Source organism: Lagenorhynchus albirostris, chromosome 10 (genome assembly GCF_949774975.1).
Source record: "Lagenorhynchus albirostris chromosome 10, mLagAlb1.1, whole genome shotgun sequence".
Taxonomy (NCBI): Eukaryota; Metazoa; Chordata; class Mammalia; order Artiodactyla; family Delphinidae; genus Lagenorhynchus; species Lagenorhynchus albirostris.
The window spans coordinates 69,249,241-69,269,114 of NC_083104.1; the positions used below are offsets into that span (position 1 = coordinate 69,249,241).

Consider the following 19,874-nt stretch of genomic DNA (forward strand, 5'->3'; position numbering starts at 1 on the left):
GGTTATATCTTGCATAACTATAGTATATTATCAAGACCAGGAAATTGACATTGGTACAGTACATGTGTAGAGTTCTATGCCATTTTATCACATGTGTAGATTCAAGTAACTATCACTGCAATCAAGATACAGAACTATTCCATCACCACAGAGATCTACTGATGTTGACACTGTACCAGTTTGAATGAAGTATAGAAACCTGACTTCCCTTTAAATCCCTTTACCCTCCCCGTTTGTAACTGTCATCAGACAATGCTTTGTTTTTTGCTTCATCAAACACGATTTTTCAAACTCAAGAGAAGTTTATTTTATTAGTGTATATTTTTGTTCTTTCTCTTGTTCCTTCTTTTGTTCTAATGTTCCAAGATTCATTCTTTTTTCATTTTCCTTCTTTTAAGAACTTCTTTTATCCCTTCTTTTAGGATAGATATGCTGGCAACTAATTCTCTTAGTTTTCCTTTGTCTGAAAATGTCTTTATTTCCCCTTTATTCCTGAAGGATAATTACACTGGGGACAGTATTCTGGGCTGACAGTTCTTTTCCTTCAGCACTTGAGAATATTCTGCTACTTCCTGCTAGACTCCACACTTTCTGATGAAAAATACACTATAATTCAAATTATTTTTTCCCTGTAGGTAAGGTATCATTTCTTTCTCATTGTGTTCAGATTTTTTTTCTTTGTCTTTAGTTTTCTGAAGTTTAACTAATATTTGTTTTAAAGTGGATTTCTTTGAGTTTATCCTGTTTGGAACTTTCTCAGCTTCATAAAGTTCTAGGTTTATGCCTTTTGCCAAATTGGGGGAATTTTCAGTCATTATTTCCTTAAATATTTTTCAACTATACTCTTTTTCTCCTGTCTTTTGGGACTTTGACAACATGAATGTTAGATCTTTTGCTGTAGTTCTCACAGGTCCCTGAGGGTCTGTTCATCGTTTTGTTTTGTTTTGTTTTTCAGTCTATTTTCTTTCTGTTATCCATACTGGGTAATTTCTATTGTTATATTTTAAAATGTATTAATTCTTTCATCTGACCTCTCCATTCTGCAGTTCTTAATTTCAGTTATTGTACTTTCAGTCTGAAATTCCAATTTGATTCTTCTTTATATCTTCTATTTTTTTTGCCAAGACTTTATATCTTTTCATTTGTTTCAAACATGTTCATGGTCGCTCGCTGAAGCATTTTTATGATGGTTGCTTTAAAATCCTTGTCAGATCATTCTAAGATCTGTGTTATCTATGTTTTAGCATCTGTTGATGGTTTCTCCTTATGGAAGTTGGTATTTTCCTATTTCTCGACATTTCTTATTTAATGCATAATTTTTCATTGTATCCTGGATAGTTTAGGCATTAGTTACTGAGATTCTAGGTCATACTTAAAACTTCTATTTTAGCAGGTCTCTTCTGACATCATGCTACTGCCAGGTGGGGGTAAGGGTCCCGGTTCACCACTCTGCCTCTCTTGACACCTGTGGAGGGGCCTCATTCCTGTGGACAGAGGTGAGATTTCAGGCTCCCTTCTAGGCCTCAACCGACACCTCCCTGGACAAGAAAGGGAGGGGCACCTTGTGATGCTCAGTGACCTCACAGCAGGGTGGGGAGGCCTTGATACTGCTGGATGGTGGTGAACTCCAGGATCCGCAAGAGACTTCCACTGACAACCTGAGGGAGGGGAGAATGGAAGCTGTTACCTCCAAGTGGGGAGGACAGTCCTCCCACTCCTCAGATACCACCCTGGCAGCAGCAGAATGGGGTGCCTTGTTACAGCCCGGCCTTTGCTGTCTGGGTGAGGGTGGGGCCATGAGTTTTTCCATGGTATTTGGATGGAGCAGGGCAACCAGTATCTAAAAGTTTCTGTCTCACTGGGTTGCCCCCTTTCCTGGTGACTTGGCTATAGAGAGCAGAAGTTTTTTGGCACTTTTGTCTAAGTCTACTGGTGTTTCTGGGTTGCCAGTTTCTCCAGCATCCAGTCTGGGATACATGAAGCAACAAAACAAAACAAAACAAAAAAAACACAGGGAACTCATGGCTGTGTCATTCCTTTAGGTCCTGAAGTCCCCTGGCCAGTCTACCTTCTTATCTCCACCTTTCAGGGTCTTCTTATATTCTTTTATATATAACGCCCAGAGCTTTTAGCTGTACTTAGTAAGAGGATTAGAGAGAAGTATGTCGACTTCATCTTTGTCTGGAGACAGAAGTGACTGGCCATAGTTTTAAAGTGGCAAAAAGAATAAAGATTTCTAACTTTTCAACCCTCAGACTGAACAGGGCATTGACGTTCACAAAGTACATTCATATTCATTGTTTCTTTTCATCCTCAAAACAACCTGGTAAATGTAATATTATTAGCATCACCCTTTCTCAGATGGTAGAACTGGTTCCGAAGTGAGAGGCCTGACCCAGAGTCACATAGTGAGTTCATCACAGGGCTGAGGCCAGAATTAGATTATTCTACTTGTTGCCAAATTTTTGAGCCAGATGAGGTAGAAGCATGAGTACACAGAGGTGAATAACTGGCTAATAAGATTTATTTTAAATACTCTTCTGTGGCCCTCCTTCTCTCCCTTTCTGGACCTCTTGTCTTGAAGGTGCAGGATCTATTTTCTGCCTGTGCAGCAGGACTGGGCAAGCTATGTGACCCACAGCATCATCAGCAAAGCCTGTTTCCCAGGGCACAGGTGAGAGCCCTGCTGGGCTTGGCCCTGGCCCCACTGGAATGTGGGACTGCCCCTCCCATGAGGAAATCCCTCTACCAAGCCCTGGCCTCCCCCCCAGCCAGAGCACAGGTGGACAGGTATTCTCCAACATTCTTCTCCAAGTCTGAGGTGGTAGCCCTGGGAGCTTTCTTTTCCCCTTCACCCTCTTCTTCTCATAAATTGAAAGGCTGCCCTTGATATTGTTCATCATTCGTGAAATCAAAGGTTAAAAAGCAATGGTTCGCAATAGGTTTTCAGAAACCATCCTGGCTGGCCTTGCTGCAGTGCAGAGGCTTTAGCTGCCCAGTGGCGCCAGCTATGGGGACCTGTATCTTGGGCGCAACCAGTCCTCCTGGCAGTGTGCGCCCTATTCATTTTGGTCAAACCATGTTCCTCTCTAACACCAAATTTCCAAATTTTTCCAAAAGCACTCACTGTACCTAAAATGAATTTCCTACACCCCAAGCTTTTAGGTAAAGCATAAGATTGGCTGGAAAACTGGGGTTCTGCAGATTTACAAGTGCATGTGATAAAACCCCCGAAAAGTCTAGATTTCAAAGTTTTCTGCCTAAATCTTTAAGTAAAATTCACACTCCAGAATGATGTGCTGCGTTCAGCTTGTGGCTTCAGGTATCCCTGACAGAGCACCACATACTCCCAAGATCAATGCACTCCAGCTTGAAAAGCATAACACCAGGTAAAATATCAAGCAAAGCTACAACCTCTTTTATGTGGTGCAGCGCCATACACTAAACGCATCTGTGCACCTGCTAAATTTTACCTTTCCAAAAACTTATTCCAAAACCAGTGAGCAAAATGAATATGCTAGAAGGCGGTTTTTACCTTCAAAGATCAGAAGAGGCGGAATGTACTTCCTAGTGGAGATGTGCTAAAGAACAAATAACCACAAAGATTCTTTTAATTTCCCATGATACAAAGTTAGAGCTTTATAAATTCTCACCACCAGTCCTGCAGTCCTGCGGTCATGGAGTCATATCACTGATTTGAGTTAAGTAGGGAAAGATGCGTCTAAATTAGTAAGATTCCTGAACTACAGAATTTTGGAAAGAAATATGATTAATTTTATTTAGCTTTAATTGTACACAGTAACCAGAATTAAGCTACAATAGGTTAACCCAGTAGAGCAGCCTTCAAGGGGCAGTGTAAGATGAACTGGATTTACACTGAGCATGTGTTCCTGGAGACTAACCTTCACCAGAACAGTAGGCACTTCCGTTTAACATCGAAAGTGGCACAGCTTCCATTCACCAGGCCTGCCAAATTATATAATTCTTAAAAATATATTTTTCAATTTATGGGATAAATATTACTTCAAATATTGTGTATAAATGACTTTATTGATACCTTGTATTTTACCATTCAAAGTCCCACAATTCAAACTTTCCTAAAGTGTGAACATACTATATATGACATATTTAAAGGCAATGAAAACAGAGATTCCCCCAGGCTCTTAGTTTAGTGTTAATTTCCTTGATAACCCTCTCCTCTGCAGATGAATCAGAGAGAGACGTGAGTCTGCCTCCATCTGTCCATCTACTATTTTTTTTTTTTTTTTTTTTTTTTTGTGGTACGCGGGCCTCTCACTGTTGTGGCCTCTTCCGTTGTAGAGCACAGGCTCCGGACGCACAGGCTCAGCGGTCATGGCTCATGGGCCCAGCCGCTCTGCAGCATGTGGGATCCTCCCAGACCGGGGCACAAACCCACGTCCCCTGCATCGGCAGGCGGACTCTCAACCACTGCGCCACCAGGGAAGCCCTGTCCATCCACTATTGAAGAACACTTTCCTGCAGAGTAGGAGCCTGGATTAGTGATGCTGAGCAGAGCCCTTGGTGGTGAGCAACACCCAGGAGGAAAGAGTGTTCTCACACCCAGCAGACAAGCTCAGGGCACACCATTCCTTCACCACAGACACTAGGGGAGCCACAGTGAACAGAAACAGCATTCTCAAACAGACAACAGCACTCTCAAATGACAGAGGTGAGCCCACCACTGAGAATCACCAAACATCCGAGGAAAGTCTGTACTGGGAAAGCAACGCACCAAACTCAACAGTAGAAGAACATTCACATAAAGAGAAAGTACATAGAAAGAAAAGCCAGTGTTTCCAAGAAAGATAATTTTCTCCAGAAGGAAAAGGGAGGAGATCACATGAATAAACAAGAATAGCCTTTTTTCATTTCCTACAAATGAAAACTAAAATTGTAAAAACTAAAAATTTAAGAGGTAGGTGATAGAGAATATACATGGCTGAAAAGCAAACCACCATCCTGGAAGGATATAACTGGTAGTTCTGGATCCAGAAGTTCCAGAAAGAAAGAATAAATAAGTTAGAGGGAAGAAAATTAATTTTTGAATCATCAAAGAAATTAGCAATGTGATGACCCCTGAGCTTGAATATAAGGGTTTTTAGATTGAAGTGGCTGAATGAGAGACAAGAATAAATGATTATATGAAAAAATAGCCATACCTAGACAATCAATAGACTCACTGATACAAAATTTCATAAAAAGAAAAAGAAAAAAATCCTAAAAACATCCAGGAAAGAAGGGTATTTCCTAAGAAGAAATAAGAGACAGATTGACACTGACATCTATTCAGCAACACTGCATACAAAGAGACAATGAAGCAATATCTTCATAGCTATGAGAGAAAGGAATTTTTAACCTAGAATTCTATACCCAGTCAAACTGTCATTTAACTGTGAAGGGGAATGAAAAGCTTCAGAAAGCTCCCCAGTCTTGAACTCTCTCTAAAAACTTATTAGAAGATGATTACCAGCAAAACTAAAAGGGAATCCAAGGAACAGACATAAGTATAAGAAACAGTGAAAAGCAAAGAAAAATAACTTAGAGATAAGTTTAAGCAAATGCTGATAATGAAAATGATTTTCGACAATCCTGAATAAAATTATCAGTAGATCTCAATACCTAAAGTGCTGGGAAAGTAGGAAAGGCAAAGTAAAAGTGTGCTAAGGTCCCTGCCTGGGGAGAAGAGAGACAGACAGGCAGGCAGATGGAGGAAGTTCAGATGTTGAGAAAAAATACAAATAAGTTTTAATATCTGAATTTAAACCACACAGAGGTGTGTACACCTTGAGAGAGAAAATGGAAAGTGGCAAAAGCAACAAAGAGCACAGTCAAACCAACAAACAGCATGAAAGGGAAAAAAATAGAGAGTATGATAAATAGAAAAAAACCTGAGAGGATAGCTCCAAACACTATTACAGTAATAATAATAAATATTAACAGGTTAAAGTTACCAATTAAATATCAGGGACTCTGAGTTTAGCTACAAAAGCAAAAGCCAAATATATTTTATTTACCAGACCTATATTTAAAGACAAAATGACACAGGGAAGTTGAGTTAAGAGATCGAGAAAGATAAAGCAGATAAAGGCTAAAATGAAAAAAATAGCAAAAATAGTTTCAGGAAAAATGGGATACAAGAATAAAAGTATTAAAAAGGACAATGAGGAATGCTTCCTACTGATGAAAGATATGATTCACTAGGACCAACTTGAGCAGCCTGGATAAAAATGCTCTTGCCTGTCATTTTTCAAATCCTGTCATCATCGGGCTGGGCATCTTTGTCAAGTCAGTGAACAAAACAAATAAATCTCCAGCCTTCAATGGAGCTTTTGTTCTAGTAGAAGACAGACAAACAAAGCAACTAGTAAGTAAACTATATAGTACGTCAGACGGTGATAAGTGCTCAAACAAATAAAATAAAATAGGGAAGCGTGACAGGGAATGCAGTTTCAATCGGGTACTAATAAAGGAAGGCCTTCCTGAGAAGGGGATACATGAACAAAGACTTCAAAAGAGCTGAGGAAGCAACTAAGCAGATTTCTGAAGGAAGAGAATTCCTGTCAGAGGGCAAAGCAAGGGCTCAAGGGGGAAGTGGGCTCAAGATGGGAGAGGCAGTCAGTAATGGGGGGGGAAAAACAGACATCCATGAAACACAAACTAAGGTCCCCTCCCCGAATGATTTTAGAAAGGCTCAAAATAAAACACATGGGATGGGCTACCTGAAAAATGACATAACCCAAAACATTACTAAAAAGAAGAGAATTTTAGAAATGTGTGACATCCAGTCAAGGAGACCTGAATTTAGTCTAAAGAGATGCTGTTGGATTGTGACTACAACTAAAATAGCTTAAGCCTACTCAATTATATTCTACCCACTGTGACGGAAGACAGTATAAAAAGAGAAGGGCTTAACAAGTTTAGGGATCTAATGGACAGCATGGTGACTGTAGCTAATAGTATTTATAAATGTTAAAAGCTGCTAAGAGAGCAAATCTTAAATGTTCTCACCACAAAAAAGAAATGGGAACTACGTGACAAGATGCAGGTGGTAGCTAATACTATGGTGAGAATCATTTTGCAACTTATAAATGTGTCAAATCAACACATATACCTTAAACTTACACAATGTCATGTGTCAATTATATCTCAATAAAGCTGGAACAAAAGAGAGAAGGGCGTGCTTTGAGTAGGATTCATGAGATAGGAGTCTGGGAGACAATGTGTGTCGATATATTTTCAGCAATGTCGTAGTTGAGGGTGTACTGATCCGTGGACTTGAAAAATGGGTTTACTTAGCAGACATATTTTTCATTTGAATAGTAAAGATAGATATATCTGGGGTTAATTAGGTCATAAAATCACCCAAATGATTTCAGGATCAGAAAGCAATCTTATCACTAGTAGTTTCCCATACAGACTCCCTACAGAAAGAGAGTGTGCTTATCTAAGGGCTTGAGAGTCTAGTCTCAAGGAGACTTTGCCAACATATATTAATAAAATGGCACTCCAGTTTATTCGGAATCATTTATTCTCATGTGAGTTTGGTTCCAGTAGTCAGCAGCCTGGAACTACCTGGGTATACAGAAACAAAAGGGACCTAAGCTAAGAGTCAAGCTTCGAAATAGAGTTATTACACAGAGGTAGAGTTGGGTCAACCAGAATTAGGCCTCCCAGGTGTCACAGTCCTTCATCTGTCTAACCATATGTTTGAAACATTGTACTCAGAAAACAGCACTGGACTTAACAGTTAGACAACCATCTAGGACTCTGCTACCACTAGCCACTAACCCTGAGCAGTGCTACTTAATCTCTCTAATCCTCAGAGATTTACATATCTTTCAAAATGGGAGTAGTAATAGCTATTCTGTCTATCTCACTGGTTTGTTTTGAGGCTCAGAATCTAAATCTAAAACAAACAAGGTGTAACAATAGAAGGTATTAGTACTGCCATCATCACATGCCCTACAGCCTGAGTACATAATTGATATACTGAAGCACATTACCACAGTTATCTGAGAATTGAAGGCAAGATGAAAAACCACTAACCCACTGAACAAAATATAGGAAATCCTACCTCTCAGCAACTGGTTTGGCAATGTTTTCAAAAATGGTCTCTTGCTTTTCATTCTGATCAAAAATCCTTTGAAATCTGCAAATGTGAAAACAGTAATTATTTAAAAGTTTGAGCCTTCAAACACTATTGGATTAATACATACTTTTTCTTCTCCTGAAAGCTTTGTAAATTACCTCATATTTACATCACTGGGCTTAACTAACCTAACACAATGTTTGCCCTGTAGCCCCAAACACACTGTACTCTTGTACCCCTGTATACAAATGGTGGGTAAACAGTATTGCTTTGACAAGATCTGCACAATAAATCCCTCTGAAAAACCGCAGCAGCTTTGAACCAAATAATAAACTGTGTGTTTTTTAGCTCTCAAGAGGGACAGTGTCTGCAATTGGCATCAAATTCAAATCTAGATAAGTGCATGAAATGGAAACCCAAGAACAGGATGTAAACAGCCAAAGAACTTCTGATGTCTGACCTGTAAGAAAAGAATGCAGCTGTGAAATGTATGATTTTTGAACTTAGTTTTAAAGTTTTAAACTGAAGTTTATTTTCCATTAATTAGGTACTGCACCTAGTATCAGCTACTTAATTCTTAGCACAGTTTGTTTCATTTTGTTGATCATGAGTCAAAAGTCAAACAGTAAATTAAGATAGACCTGTCCTATAAAGGAAATCTTGATCCGACTGGCAAGGCTCGAGCCATGGGGAGGGGGGATGGTATCCATTGCACCCTTCTTGCGATGGCACCCTGATTTAGCTTAGTACAGGATCACAAGCACAGCTGAAAACCTGGGGGGAGACTCACAACCTATCCTTATACAATGTGTTAACTCACAACCAGCAAATATAGCCCCCATTCAAACATCATGAAGAAACAGACAGGGAGCAATACAAACAGGAAGGAAAGTAAAAAAAGGAGAGAAGGCAAGGAGAAGGGGAGAAAGAGAGAGAGAGAGAGAGAGTGCATGCATAAGCACAGAGGGCAAAACCTTAACAATTGATGAATTTCCCACAAAGGGTAAAGGAGATTTGATTGCATCATTCCTCCACCTCTTCTGCATATTTAAAAGTTTTCAGAATAAAAATTGGGAGAGGGGGTACATTAAAGCAAAACCTTTGAAACACCCAAATCCTAAGCAGCTTTCAAAGTGCTTAGGAACCTTTGGTGTGTGTATCTGCCCACACAAGTGAGTTGGGCACATGTTCAAGTAAAGTAGAGACTACATGAAATGTAGGTTTGTTTTCACTACTCAGGAGTTCAGGAGGATGTCTGGAGCTGGGTTGGATATGAAATGGAATGAAATTCATTGTCTTTAATCAACATTAATTTCAAAAGATTCCTATAGCATACCAACCACCCTTTTGAAGAAGCAAATAATGAAACTATATACAAAGAGAGATTGTAAGGCACTCTGGGTACTCATTTAGCGGGCCAGATTATATTTCAGCAATATTTACTGAGTGTGCCCAGAACACTCCTCAAGACCCTATAGGTGTATGAGGGCTTCAGATAGGAATGTTGAGATAACACGGCTGCTCATATGCTCTCCAGAGCACTACCCACTGTGATGTCTGAGCGCAGACCCAGCGGTGCTTTTAGGTGATGATGCTAAGGCTGTTTTGCTTCTTTTACCAGGTTGGTGATGACTGAGCGAATGAATTAGCCATTCCCAACTCCACTTCCTTAAGAGGAATGACATCTACCACCATGTAACCAAAGAGATGGCAGGAGTTTCAATAAATCACACATTGTGCATTAAACATAAAATATCATCACCCCCAAACATTTTACTTTATATAATGCAGTTGTATAGTAATCTGGAAAGTCATTATGATCAGCTGTCTTCTGAAAACCACTGAAGAGCAAAATAGAATCAAAGAGTTTAATAAGTTCAATCTAATCCTTTACAGAGGAAGAAATTGAGGCCCAGAGAGATAAAGCAACTTACTCATGGCCGTGGAGCTAATCTATAATGTGCCTTGAGACATAGTGTAGGTTTCCTGATTCCTAGCAGGTCCTTTCATTTATTAGGAGGTTGTGTAGGCTTTTTCTAAAGACCATTTCAAATGTGGTCATTGCTTATCTCTTCTCACCCCAAACCTGTTCCTCCCAGTCTTCCTCATCCTGGTAAATGACACCTCCATCCTTTTAAAAGTTCAGTCCAAAACCCTTAGAGTATATCTTTGACTCCTCTCTTTCCATTACACTCTATATATGACCCATCAGCAAACTCTGTCAGCTCTGACCTTCGAAATACATCCAGAATCCAACTATTTCTCAACATTTCCACTTGCTACTACTCTGGCCCAAGCTGCCACAATTTCTTGCCTGGTCTCCCTTGCCCCCTCACAGTCTATTTCCACATGCTAGCAAGAATGATCCTGCTCAAACATAAGTGAGATTATTCCATTCTTCTGCTCACAACCCCCCATTACCTTCTCTCAGCACTTTGGGAAAAGTTCCATATGATCTGTCCACTCTGCTGCCCCTTTAACCTTCTTCTTCCCCTCCAGCCCCCTTGCTTACTCTCCTCCAGCCACACAGATCTCTCACTCTTCTTCCAACGTGCCAGGTACTCTCCCATCCCAGGAACTTCGCTCTTGCTATATCTTCAGCCTGGAATTCCCATCCCCCAGGTATCTGAATGTCTCGTTTCCTTACCACCTTCAAGTTTTTGTTAAAACGTACACCTTTCCTGAAGACCCCGTGAAATATTGCAGCCACCCCTCCACTTTGCTGCCCCTCATCCCAGCACTCCTTGTTACCTTTCCTTGCCTTATTTTTCTCCACAGCACTCAACACTTTCTGATACATACACCTTGCCCGTCCATCTCCTCCCACTAAAATGTAAGCACCTAAGAGCAGAAGCTTGGTGGCATTCCCTGCTGTATTCCTAGCCATTAAAACAGCATGCAGTGGATGGTTAATAAAGATTTATTGATTGCATTAATTTTCTTGGGAGAAAACAGCCTTTAAAATGCTTAAATATTTCTCTCTGAACATATGTATTTTACTAATTTCTTTATTTAAAATACTAAAACCAATGTTTTTAATTCAGAGATTTAGAAAGAATGATTAAGAGATTTAAAAATAAGCAGATAGCACTTTTTCAATAAGCACGTGTTTAAACTGCACTCTGTTTGTATCTACATAACACACAGAGTACTTTGGACAGGGCCGATGGATAGAAACATGGCCAACTGTTTCTTAGCATTCAAACAGAATCATGCTGAATAAAATGTTTTAGCAAACTGTGGAGACAGGCCTAGGGTCTCTGTCATTAAGTCATAGCTACTAAGGTATGTAGCATGCTTACACCAGTGGGAGAATGCCCCTTCAGAAAAGTAAGTCATATATTAGAAGGCTATTCCTTAAAGGATAGAATGAAAGGCAAAGAGGAGCCAAAAAGACCAGGTTAGGACCATCTCACCATGTAACCTTGTGCTAGCCATCCTGCTTGTACTTACTGTAAAAGGAGACACAAGAAAAGAAGGGGTGGAGGCGCTGGGAGAGATATATACATGATAGACAAAGCGGGGAGTTGTGAAGACCAAAGAGAATCTTTATAAGACAAAGTAATAATAACAATAATTACAATAATAATGAGGGGGGAGGAGAAATAAGAAGTAGAGAGAGAGAGAAAGAGAGAGAGAAACACAAAAAAATATCTGAGATGGTTTTATCCAAAGGGCAAGGGCAGGAATAGTCTCAAAATAAGGCCTATGAAAAACAACATAGAGAGGAATGCAAGAGAGCAATTAGGATTCCTTCAGCAGGACCCAGGAATCTCCTACCTAAATTTAGGCCAGAGACTAAATATGGGTTTAACCCGGGCTCAAACTTCTCCAGAAATCAAAAGTGGGGATTAAAGGAAATGATGTCATCTGAAACTGGAAAATAAAGGCAGTATGAAACAGCCATAATCCCCAAATTTAAGGCCTGGCTACTAGAATAGTATTCAGACAAAGGGCACTGATGACAATCCAGGGGTAGCTATTTGCTACTTTCCACCTGAACCATACAGTTCTGAACTGTGCTAGAGAAATAAAATGTAACACATAAATATGCATATATGTGTAATTTAAAATTTTCTAGTAGCTTCATTTCTTAAGTGAAATGAAACAGGTAAAATTATTTGTAATAATATATTTTAACACAATATATCCAACATTTTATCATTTTAACATGTAATCAATATGAAAAAAAATCTTGAGCTATTTTATATTCTTTTTATTTCATACTAAGCCTTCAAAAATCCTTGATATATCTCATACTTACAGTGCATCTCAATTCAGACCAGCTACATTTCAAGTGCTTAAGAGCTACATGTGGCTAGTGGCTGATACACTGGACAGTACAGATACAGAGCGTACATATGTACACTTGAGGTCAGTATACCATTTATGTTATTAAGAAGGCTCACCTATACAGCACACATCTTTAATAAAGTTTAGTCATGCACTGAACTTCTTATAAGAGCTAAACTATAGTGGGCCAAAAAGGAAAAAGATAACACTTGATAAACAGATATAGTAAAGAAAGGCTGAGATCTTGGGCTATCCTGTTGGATACAGAAATATATCCCCTTTTTAACTTTGGGCACAGCAATGAAAAGACAACTTGAATTCTATCTACTAGATAAAATAGAGAACTGTGGGCTTCCCTGGTGGCACAGTGGTTAAGAATCTGCCTGTCAATGCAGGGGACACGGGTTCGGGCCCTGGTCCAGGAAGATCCCACATGCTGTCGAGCAACTAAGCCTGCATGCCACAACTACTGAGTCTGCACTCTAGAGCCTGCAAGCCACAACTACTGAGCCCACGTGTCACAACTACTGAAGCCCGTGTGCCTGGAGCCCGTGCTCCACAACAAGAGATGCCACTGCAATGAGAAGCCCGCGCACCACAACGAAGAGTAGCCCCGGCTCACTGCAACCAGAGAAAAGCCCACGTACAGCAACAAAGACCCAACGCAGCCAAAAATAAAATAAATTAAATAAATTTTTTAAAAAATAGAGAACTGTACTACATTCTCCCCAAGAAATGGTGCCAATGATTTCACAGTGGCTATTAACGCAGTACAAGAATTAGTTCGATAGTAAAACAGAAATGAAGATGAAAAGAGAAAGGCTTACTTAAATCTGTAGCTTTCTCGCTTATTATTCACAAATCCATCTGCCAAATCACGAGGTAAGATGATCTCCAAGCTAGGTGTTAATTTTTCATCTTCATCTATGGAATAAATCTGAAAATGTGAAGACAAGTGAATATAAAATGGTAAAATTATGGCTTGAACAATGACCATGTTATTATGACATGCATTGTAATGGTGTTTAAAAAACTGCACTTTTCAGATAAAAAGTCATAACATAGCACAATTTGGATAATTTTCCTCTTTAAACTCTGTGCACACTCAAACAAATATATGGAACTGAACAAGAGGTAAAACCGAAATCAATGCCCAATCAAAGCTCAAATCCTCTTTGAATGATGTAACATTCAAATTTGAGTATCAAGTGTCTGTCTCCATTGTTGAGAAGCTAATAGCCCTGACAACAACATATTATCTAAGTATTATGTTGGAATTATGTACCAGAAATTAACATTTTACTACAACCAATAAGCATTTCTGAGCATTTCCAAAATGCTAGACACAGAGATGAAAGGACTGGGTCTGAGCCTTCTCAGAGAGCTCACAAGAATGCCCTAATTCAAGTTATGTTCAAAGAAGTAAACGTTTCCACGAGACATATTCAAGCGTCTGATAAAAGACATGTGGTTTCAAAGGAGACATGTAATTCATGTCTTTGATGTCATTTTCAAGATTCTCCTCCCAGCTCAGCCACTAATTAGAAAATGACCTGGGAGAAATCACTTAACCTCCTTAAGCTGATATGGAAATGAAGGGTCTTAACCAACCACCTTTACAACTGTAATATTCCCTGATTCTTTTCTTGGTTACCTACTCCTTTATTTATTGGCCAGGAAAAGCAAGAGTCAAGCCTATAAAGAGATCATGGGGAATAAAGAAAAGTCTACGATTCAATGTCCAAAGACCTGGGTCTAACGCTGATCTCAATTCACCAGCTGTGTGACCAGCCACTGCTTTCAGAATCTCGGTACCTTATACATAAAATGAAGAAAACAGAATTGCCTCCATTACAAGATTGCTGTGGGGCTCAAAGGATGTCATGGAAATGGAAGCATTTTGTAATGCACCATAAAAAATGTTAGTCATTAGATTTAGAGGTTTTTAAAAAAGATTTCTTGTCTTTCATCAAGAAATAAAATTCCTTCTAACAGGCAATACTTCCTGTTTAAGACCCATTTAGATGCTTGATTATGGGGGAAAAGTCATATTTTTAAATAAGTAAAAGCCTATCTAAATCTCCAGAAAGTCTGAATAATTTTCCTAAGCAGATTTTTATTGAGCCCTCTCATTTAAAATGTGAGGAGCTCATGTAAGAAAAGTCATGCTGTAAAATAAAATTATTTGTAGAAAGTAATGGCAGCAGGTCCAAGGCTTTCTGGCTAGGTTTTCTCAAGAGACATTTAAAAATTACATACTATAGGGCATTACATTATTTTTTTTAAAAGGTTAATGGCTAGACAGGTGAGTTAAAGGAGTGTGTAAGACATAAAACATAAAGGAGTGAGGGGTGCCGTAACATTTTTAAAAATCTGTAACACTCAGTACTCAGAAGAGAAAAAGGATCAATAATTAGAGTAGCTACTGTGACCCTCAACTCCTCTCATTAAGCCATTCTTTGAGGCATTAAGAAAAGTCCCTAATGAAAAAACTTGTTTACTCTAATAGATTGGCTTTCTACCGTTAGTCATAAAAATATGTGAGATAGTTTGTTTTTAATAGGAGACAGATCAAATGCAAGGATGAATATGAAAATACTTCAAAATATACAAAGCAGTATACAAATGAAAAGCATTGCCATTGTTAAAATGATCACAGAGCATCTTCTTATGTACCTTTTAATGTATTAATCTATAAATTATCATAATTTAATATATAGTGCCTTAGGGAATACGATTAATGAAGTAATGGAGCCACAAAATGAAGAGAAAAAAAACACACCTTTGAATCACTTGGTTTAATGTTACAAGGAGCATTTCTAGTCAGAGAAACAACCACACAGTCTTTGGGGGGCAAAAGGATAGGGTGCTAAAAGTGGGATTTCTAAGGAAGAGCAGGGATACTCTCTGCTCCAGGCACAGATGAACTCAAAATTCGTTCATCTGTGTTCTCTTATGTTTGTGTTATGCGACATAATGTTGCATCTCGGTAAGAATCTGACATTATTAAAATACACTATGATACCTAAAAATACTTCCTGGAGTAGCAAACAAGCACTCCACCGAATCGCACCAAAGAAATGCAAAAGGAGGTGCACTGAAATATTCAAACATTGCATTTTAAGGAAAGAGGAAGTTCAAATTAAATCCAGCGTTCTCCATCAACCCACCACCACCCCCGGTCCCACTTCTATCCATCTTCTCATGTTACCATATCCAAGCACCTGTTTCTGACTGCTGAGTCAATGTAGACAAGTTCAATATTTTTAGCTAAGAATCTGAGGAGGGCTGGGGGGGTAGGGAAATGTTACATATAATTTTTATAACTGATGCACTTTTACAACCCTTCTTGAAAATGAATGTAGGAGGAGAGAAAATGGGATGATACCCATGGTTCCTTTCTATACTCTTTATTCCTTAAAATTCAAAAAAAAAAAAAAGCCAATATTTTCTTTGGAGTCTTCTCATGCATCTTTTCCTAAAATGTATTCCACGAATGAAAAGACTGAAGATGATAAGACACTATATTCTCCTTGTTTTAAATACATAAATTACATGAGGCAAATGCTAAATTATGAGCTGCTATGATGTTACATACATACATACACACTGTGTAGATATGGGGTAGAGATAAAATATTATTAATAATATGCCCATTCCAGAGACTTGTGAACAGGACTCAGATTGCCCTTGCCTATATCCTTATTTTGTGAGGCAAAAAGGTTTTGTCCCAAGAGCCAAGAGCTTTGGAAAAAAAAAAATCTTTAATTAAAATCAGGGTTCTGCCACTCAGTAGGTGGGTAGCTTGGCCAAATTATTTAACCTGTCTGAGGCTCAGCTTCCTCATCTATAAAATGAAGAAAATGACATCAATCTTGCGGAGTTCTCTTGAGACTCAGGGATAATGCAGACAAAGCATCTAAGTGGTAAGAATGACTATGGTCCTTCCCAGGGAAAGAAAACAATGTTTGAGAAGCATTCAAAGTACAATACCTCTGCTCAGAATAAGGGTCATGTCTTAACCTTCTTTGTACCCTTTCGAGTTTAGCACCCTAGAGGAAACACCTAGTAATGCTCAGTTAATGTTTTCTGAATAAAAAGTTTATGTGTATTCTGTGTCAGGATGCATAAATATCTATCCATATCTGTAATGAGTGTATGTCAACGTTCACGCTTCTGTTCCTGATAACAATACAGTTAGTCAACGAATTCTAAGGGCCCATTGCGGGCAGAGCACCGTGTATGCTTTGCGTATCTTTATCTGTAACTATTGTCCTATCATCTCAGACACGGATAGGCACGTTTCTCTTGCTTGCACGTTTTGCCTGAGGACGAAAGAGAAGCTTGAGTGTACCTGGGTGGGCACAGCTGTGTGACTGTCTTCCAGAAAGGTGCAATAACGGTGAACAGCTGAGGCGCAGTCTACGTGAGCGTACACGCAGACGTACCTGCACGTGCACGTGTCTGCCGCTGCATGAACATGTGTGTCCGGGGGTACGCATGTGGCTCTGTGAAGGTTAGTCTGGACCCGCAGGGCTGGGTTGGGTGGGAGTGTACTGGGTGTCTGTCTGTCCGCGCCCCTGACCGCAATGCGCGGGAGTCTGCGAGGCTGCCCGGGCTCCGTGTCCAAGTGTGCTGAGCTCCGGGCCGCATCCAGCGCCTGGCGCCGAACCACTCACCCCGGCCCAGGCTCCTCGCGTGCCGCCCCTCCCCCGGTCTGAGAGGCCCCGCCGCGCCGGCGCCCGTGCTGCTCCGACCGTACCCCTTGTTGCTGCTTCCGGACAGTGGGCTTCACCCTGGCGAAAATTTGGATAGTCTGCTTCACCATCTCCTCCCCGGTTCTTGCACTGACCCTTGACCTCTCTCTCAGGCCGCGGCTCCCAAATCTTCTGACTCCCGCCACCTCAGGCGAGACGAAGCCTTAGCAACAGTAACTAGGGACACTACCCAAGGAGCACCGCGCCAACCAGGACCGCCTCCTCCCCCTGATTGGTTGCTGACGGGTTGGGGAGGCCCGAAGGGAAGGATTGAGGGTGGGGCGGGGCAGAGCCTAGCGGGGAGAGCTGCGCATGCGCATGGTGAGGTCCGGCTTCTGGCTTAACGCCAGAGCTGGCCTGGAGAGTGGTTAACGGGGTGATAACCGTCGTGCCTTGCTAGTTCTTCAATACATTCTTTGTCTCTGCCAACACCTCTTTTTAGCACTGAAGTCATTCTGGTTTTTATTATTCATTCATTGAAGAAATGGCACTTGATCTGTGACAGCAATATACTGGCCCTGGATCCTGAGCTGAGCAAAACTTCCTGTGCCCACTTGGAGATTAGGGTCTGATGAAGGAGACAGAGTTTTAATAGGAAATTACAAGTTATGTTGGGGTAGCGCGGGGTTCTGTGGAAGGGCACCTCATCTAGTTCTGTTTTGGAAGAGGCCAAAGTTGGAGGAAGGGGGACTGTTTCCCATGCAGTGGTCCTGGCATGAAAGGATGGGCTCCGGTGTGCACTGTTGGTGGGAATGTGAGTGGGTACAGTCACTATGGAAAACAGTGTGCACGTTCCTTAAAAAATTCAAAATAGAACTGCCATGTGATCCAGCAATTCCACTCCTGGGTATATATCCAAAAGAATTGAAATCAGAGGGATATTTGCACTCCCATGTACACAGCGATATTAGCCAAGATATAGAACCAACCTAATTGCCCACTAATGGATGAATGGATAAAGAAAATGTGATCTGTATAATGGGATATTATTTTATATATTTATTATGTTTTATGTTTATAATGGGGATATATATGAAGATTATTCTGCCAAAAAAGAAGGAAATTCTGCCATTTGCAGCAACGTGGATGGGCATTATGCTTAGTGAAATATGTTGGAAAAGAAAAATACTGTATGCTGTCACTTATATGTGGAATCAAAAAAAGTTGAACTCATAGAAACAGAGAGTAGAATGGTAGTTTCCAGGGGCTGGGGGGTGGGGGAAATGGGGAGATATTGGGCAAAGGGTAGGAACTTCCAGTTATAAGTTCAAGGGACTTAACATACAGCATGGTAACTATAGTTAACAATATCATGTTATATATTTGCTAAGAGAGTAAATCTTAAATGTTCTTTTCAGGAAAAAAGTAATAATGAGGTGATAGAGTTGTTAACTAGCCTCATTGTGATAATCATTTCATAATATATGCATGCATCAAATTGTCACATTGTATACCTTAAACTTATATGTCAATTATATCTCAGTAAAGCTGGAAAATAAGTAAGTAAATAAGTAAATAACAAAAAGAAAAGAGGGGCTCCTCAAAAGATACTGTTAACACATGGAAAGTTGTTCCACATCATTATCCACCAGGGCAATACACGTTAAAAACCACAATGAGATATCACGACACACCTATCAGAATGGCTAAAATTAAAAATAGCCGCAAAACCAGATGCTGACAAAGATACAGAGAAACTGAATCACTCATACATTACTGGTGGGAATATATAATGTGAAACATATCATAGATGATTGTACAGCTACTTTAGAAAACAGTTGGGTAGTTTTTTACAAAACTAGAGACGCAGCTACTATAAGATCCAGCAGTTATGCTCATGGGTATTTATCCCAGAGAAATGCAAACTTGTGTTCACACAAAAATCTATACATGAGTGTTCATGGCAGCTTTATTCATAATAGCTCCAAACTGGAAACAACTCAGATGTCCTTCAACCACTGAATGGTCAAACAAACTGTGGAATACTATTCGGCAATTAAAATGAAGAAACTACTGATGCATATAACAACCTGGATGAATTTCCAGGGAATTATGATGAGTAAAAGAAAACAGACTCAAAAGTTAAATACTGTATGATTCCATTTATATAACATTCTTGAAATGACAAAATTGTAGAGATGGAGAGCAGATTAGTGGTTGCCAGGGGTTAGGGAGGCGGGGGGGTCGGGTGAGGTGCTACGGCTCTACAAGGATCTTTGTGATGCACTGCTCTGTATCTTGACTACGGTGGTGGGCACAGAAATCTACATATGTGATAGAACCGCACACACACACACGCGTGCATATAAAATTGCTGAAAGGTTAGTAAGATTGAATAAGATGGACGGATTGTATCAACGTTCATTCCTTGGTTGTGATATTGCACTATAGTTATGAAAGATGTTACCAGTGGGAGAAACTGGGGGAAGAGGATGCAAGATCTCTCTGTGTAATTTCTTATAATTGCACGTGAATCTACAATTATCTCAAAATAAAAAGGTTTTAAGAAGAAACGCTTAGAAAAAAAAAAGAAGAAAGGCTTAGAGAATGAAAAGACAAACCACAAACTGGGAGAACATTGCGGCAAAACACATACCTGATAAAGGACTGGCATCTGGAATACTTAAAAACTCTTAAAACTTAATAATAAATAGGAAAACAAACTACCCGATTTGTTTTTTTACGAAGGGTGTCAAAGCATTAAACAGACATTT

At 39.8% G+C, this 19,874-nt stretch overlaps 1 protein-coding gene across 1 annotated transcript in view; it reads right to left on the reverse strand.

Annotated features, from left to right (window-relative positions):
• Positions 1–17,295, reverse strand: part of KIF6 (kinesin family member 6) — a 388,295-nt gene extending 371,000 nt beyond the window's left edge. The window contains exons 1-3 of the mRNA XM_060162791.1: positions 17,166–17,295; positions 13,231–13,340; positions 8,096–8,170 (exon numbers count right to left, since the gene is read on the reverse strand). Of these exons, the coding sequence (XP_060018774.1) occupies positions 8,096–8,170; positions 13,231–13,340; positions 17,166–17,231 (251 nt within the window). The 5' untranslated portion in view covers positions 17,232–17,295. The remainder of the gene's footprint in view (positions 1–8,095; positions 8,171–13,230; positions 13,341–17,165) is intronic.
• Positions 17,296–19,874: the final 2,579 nt, after the last annotated feature.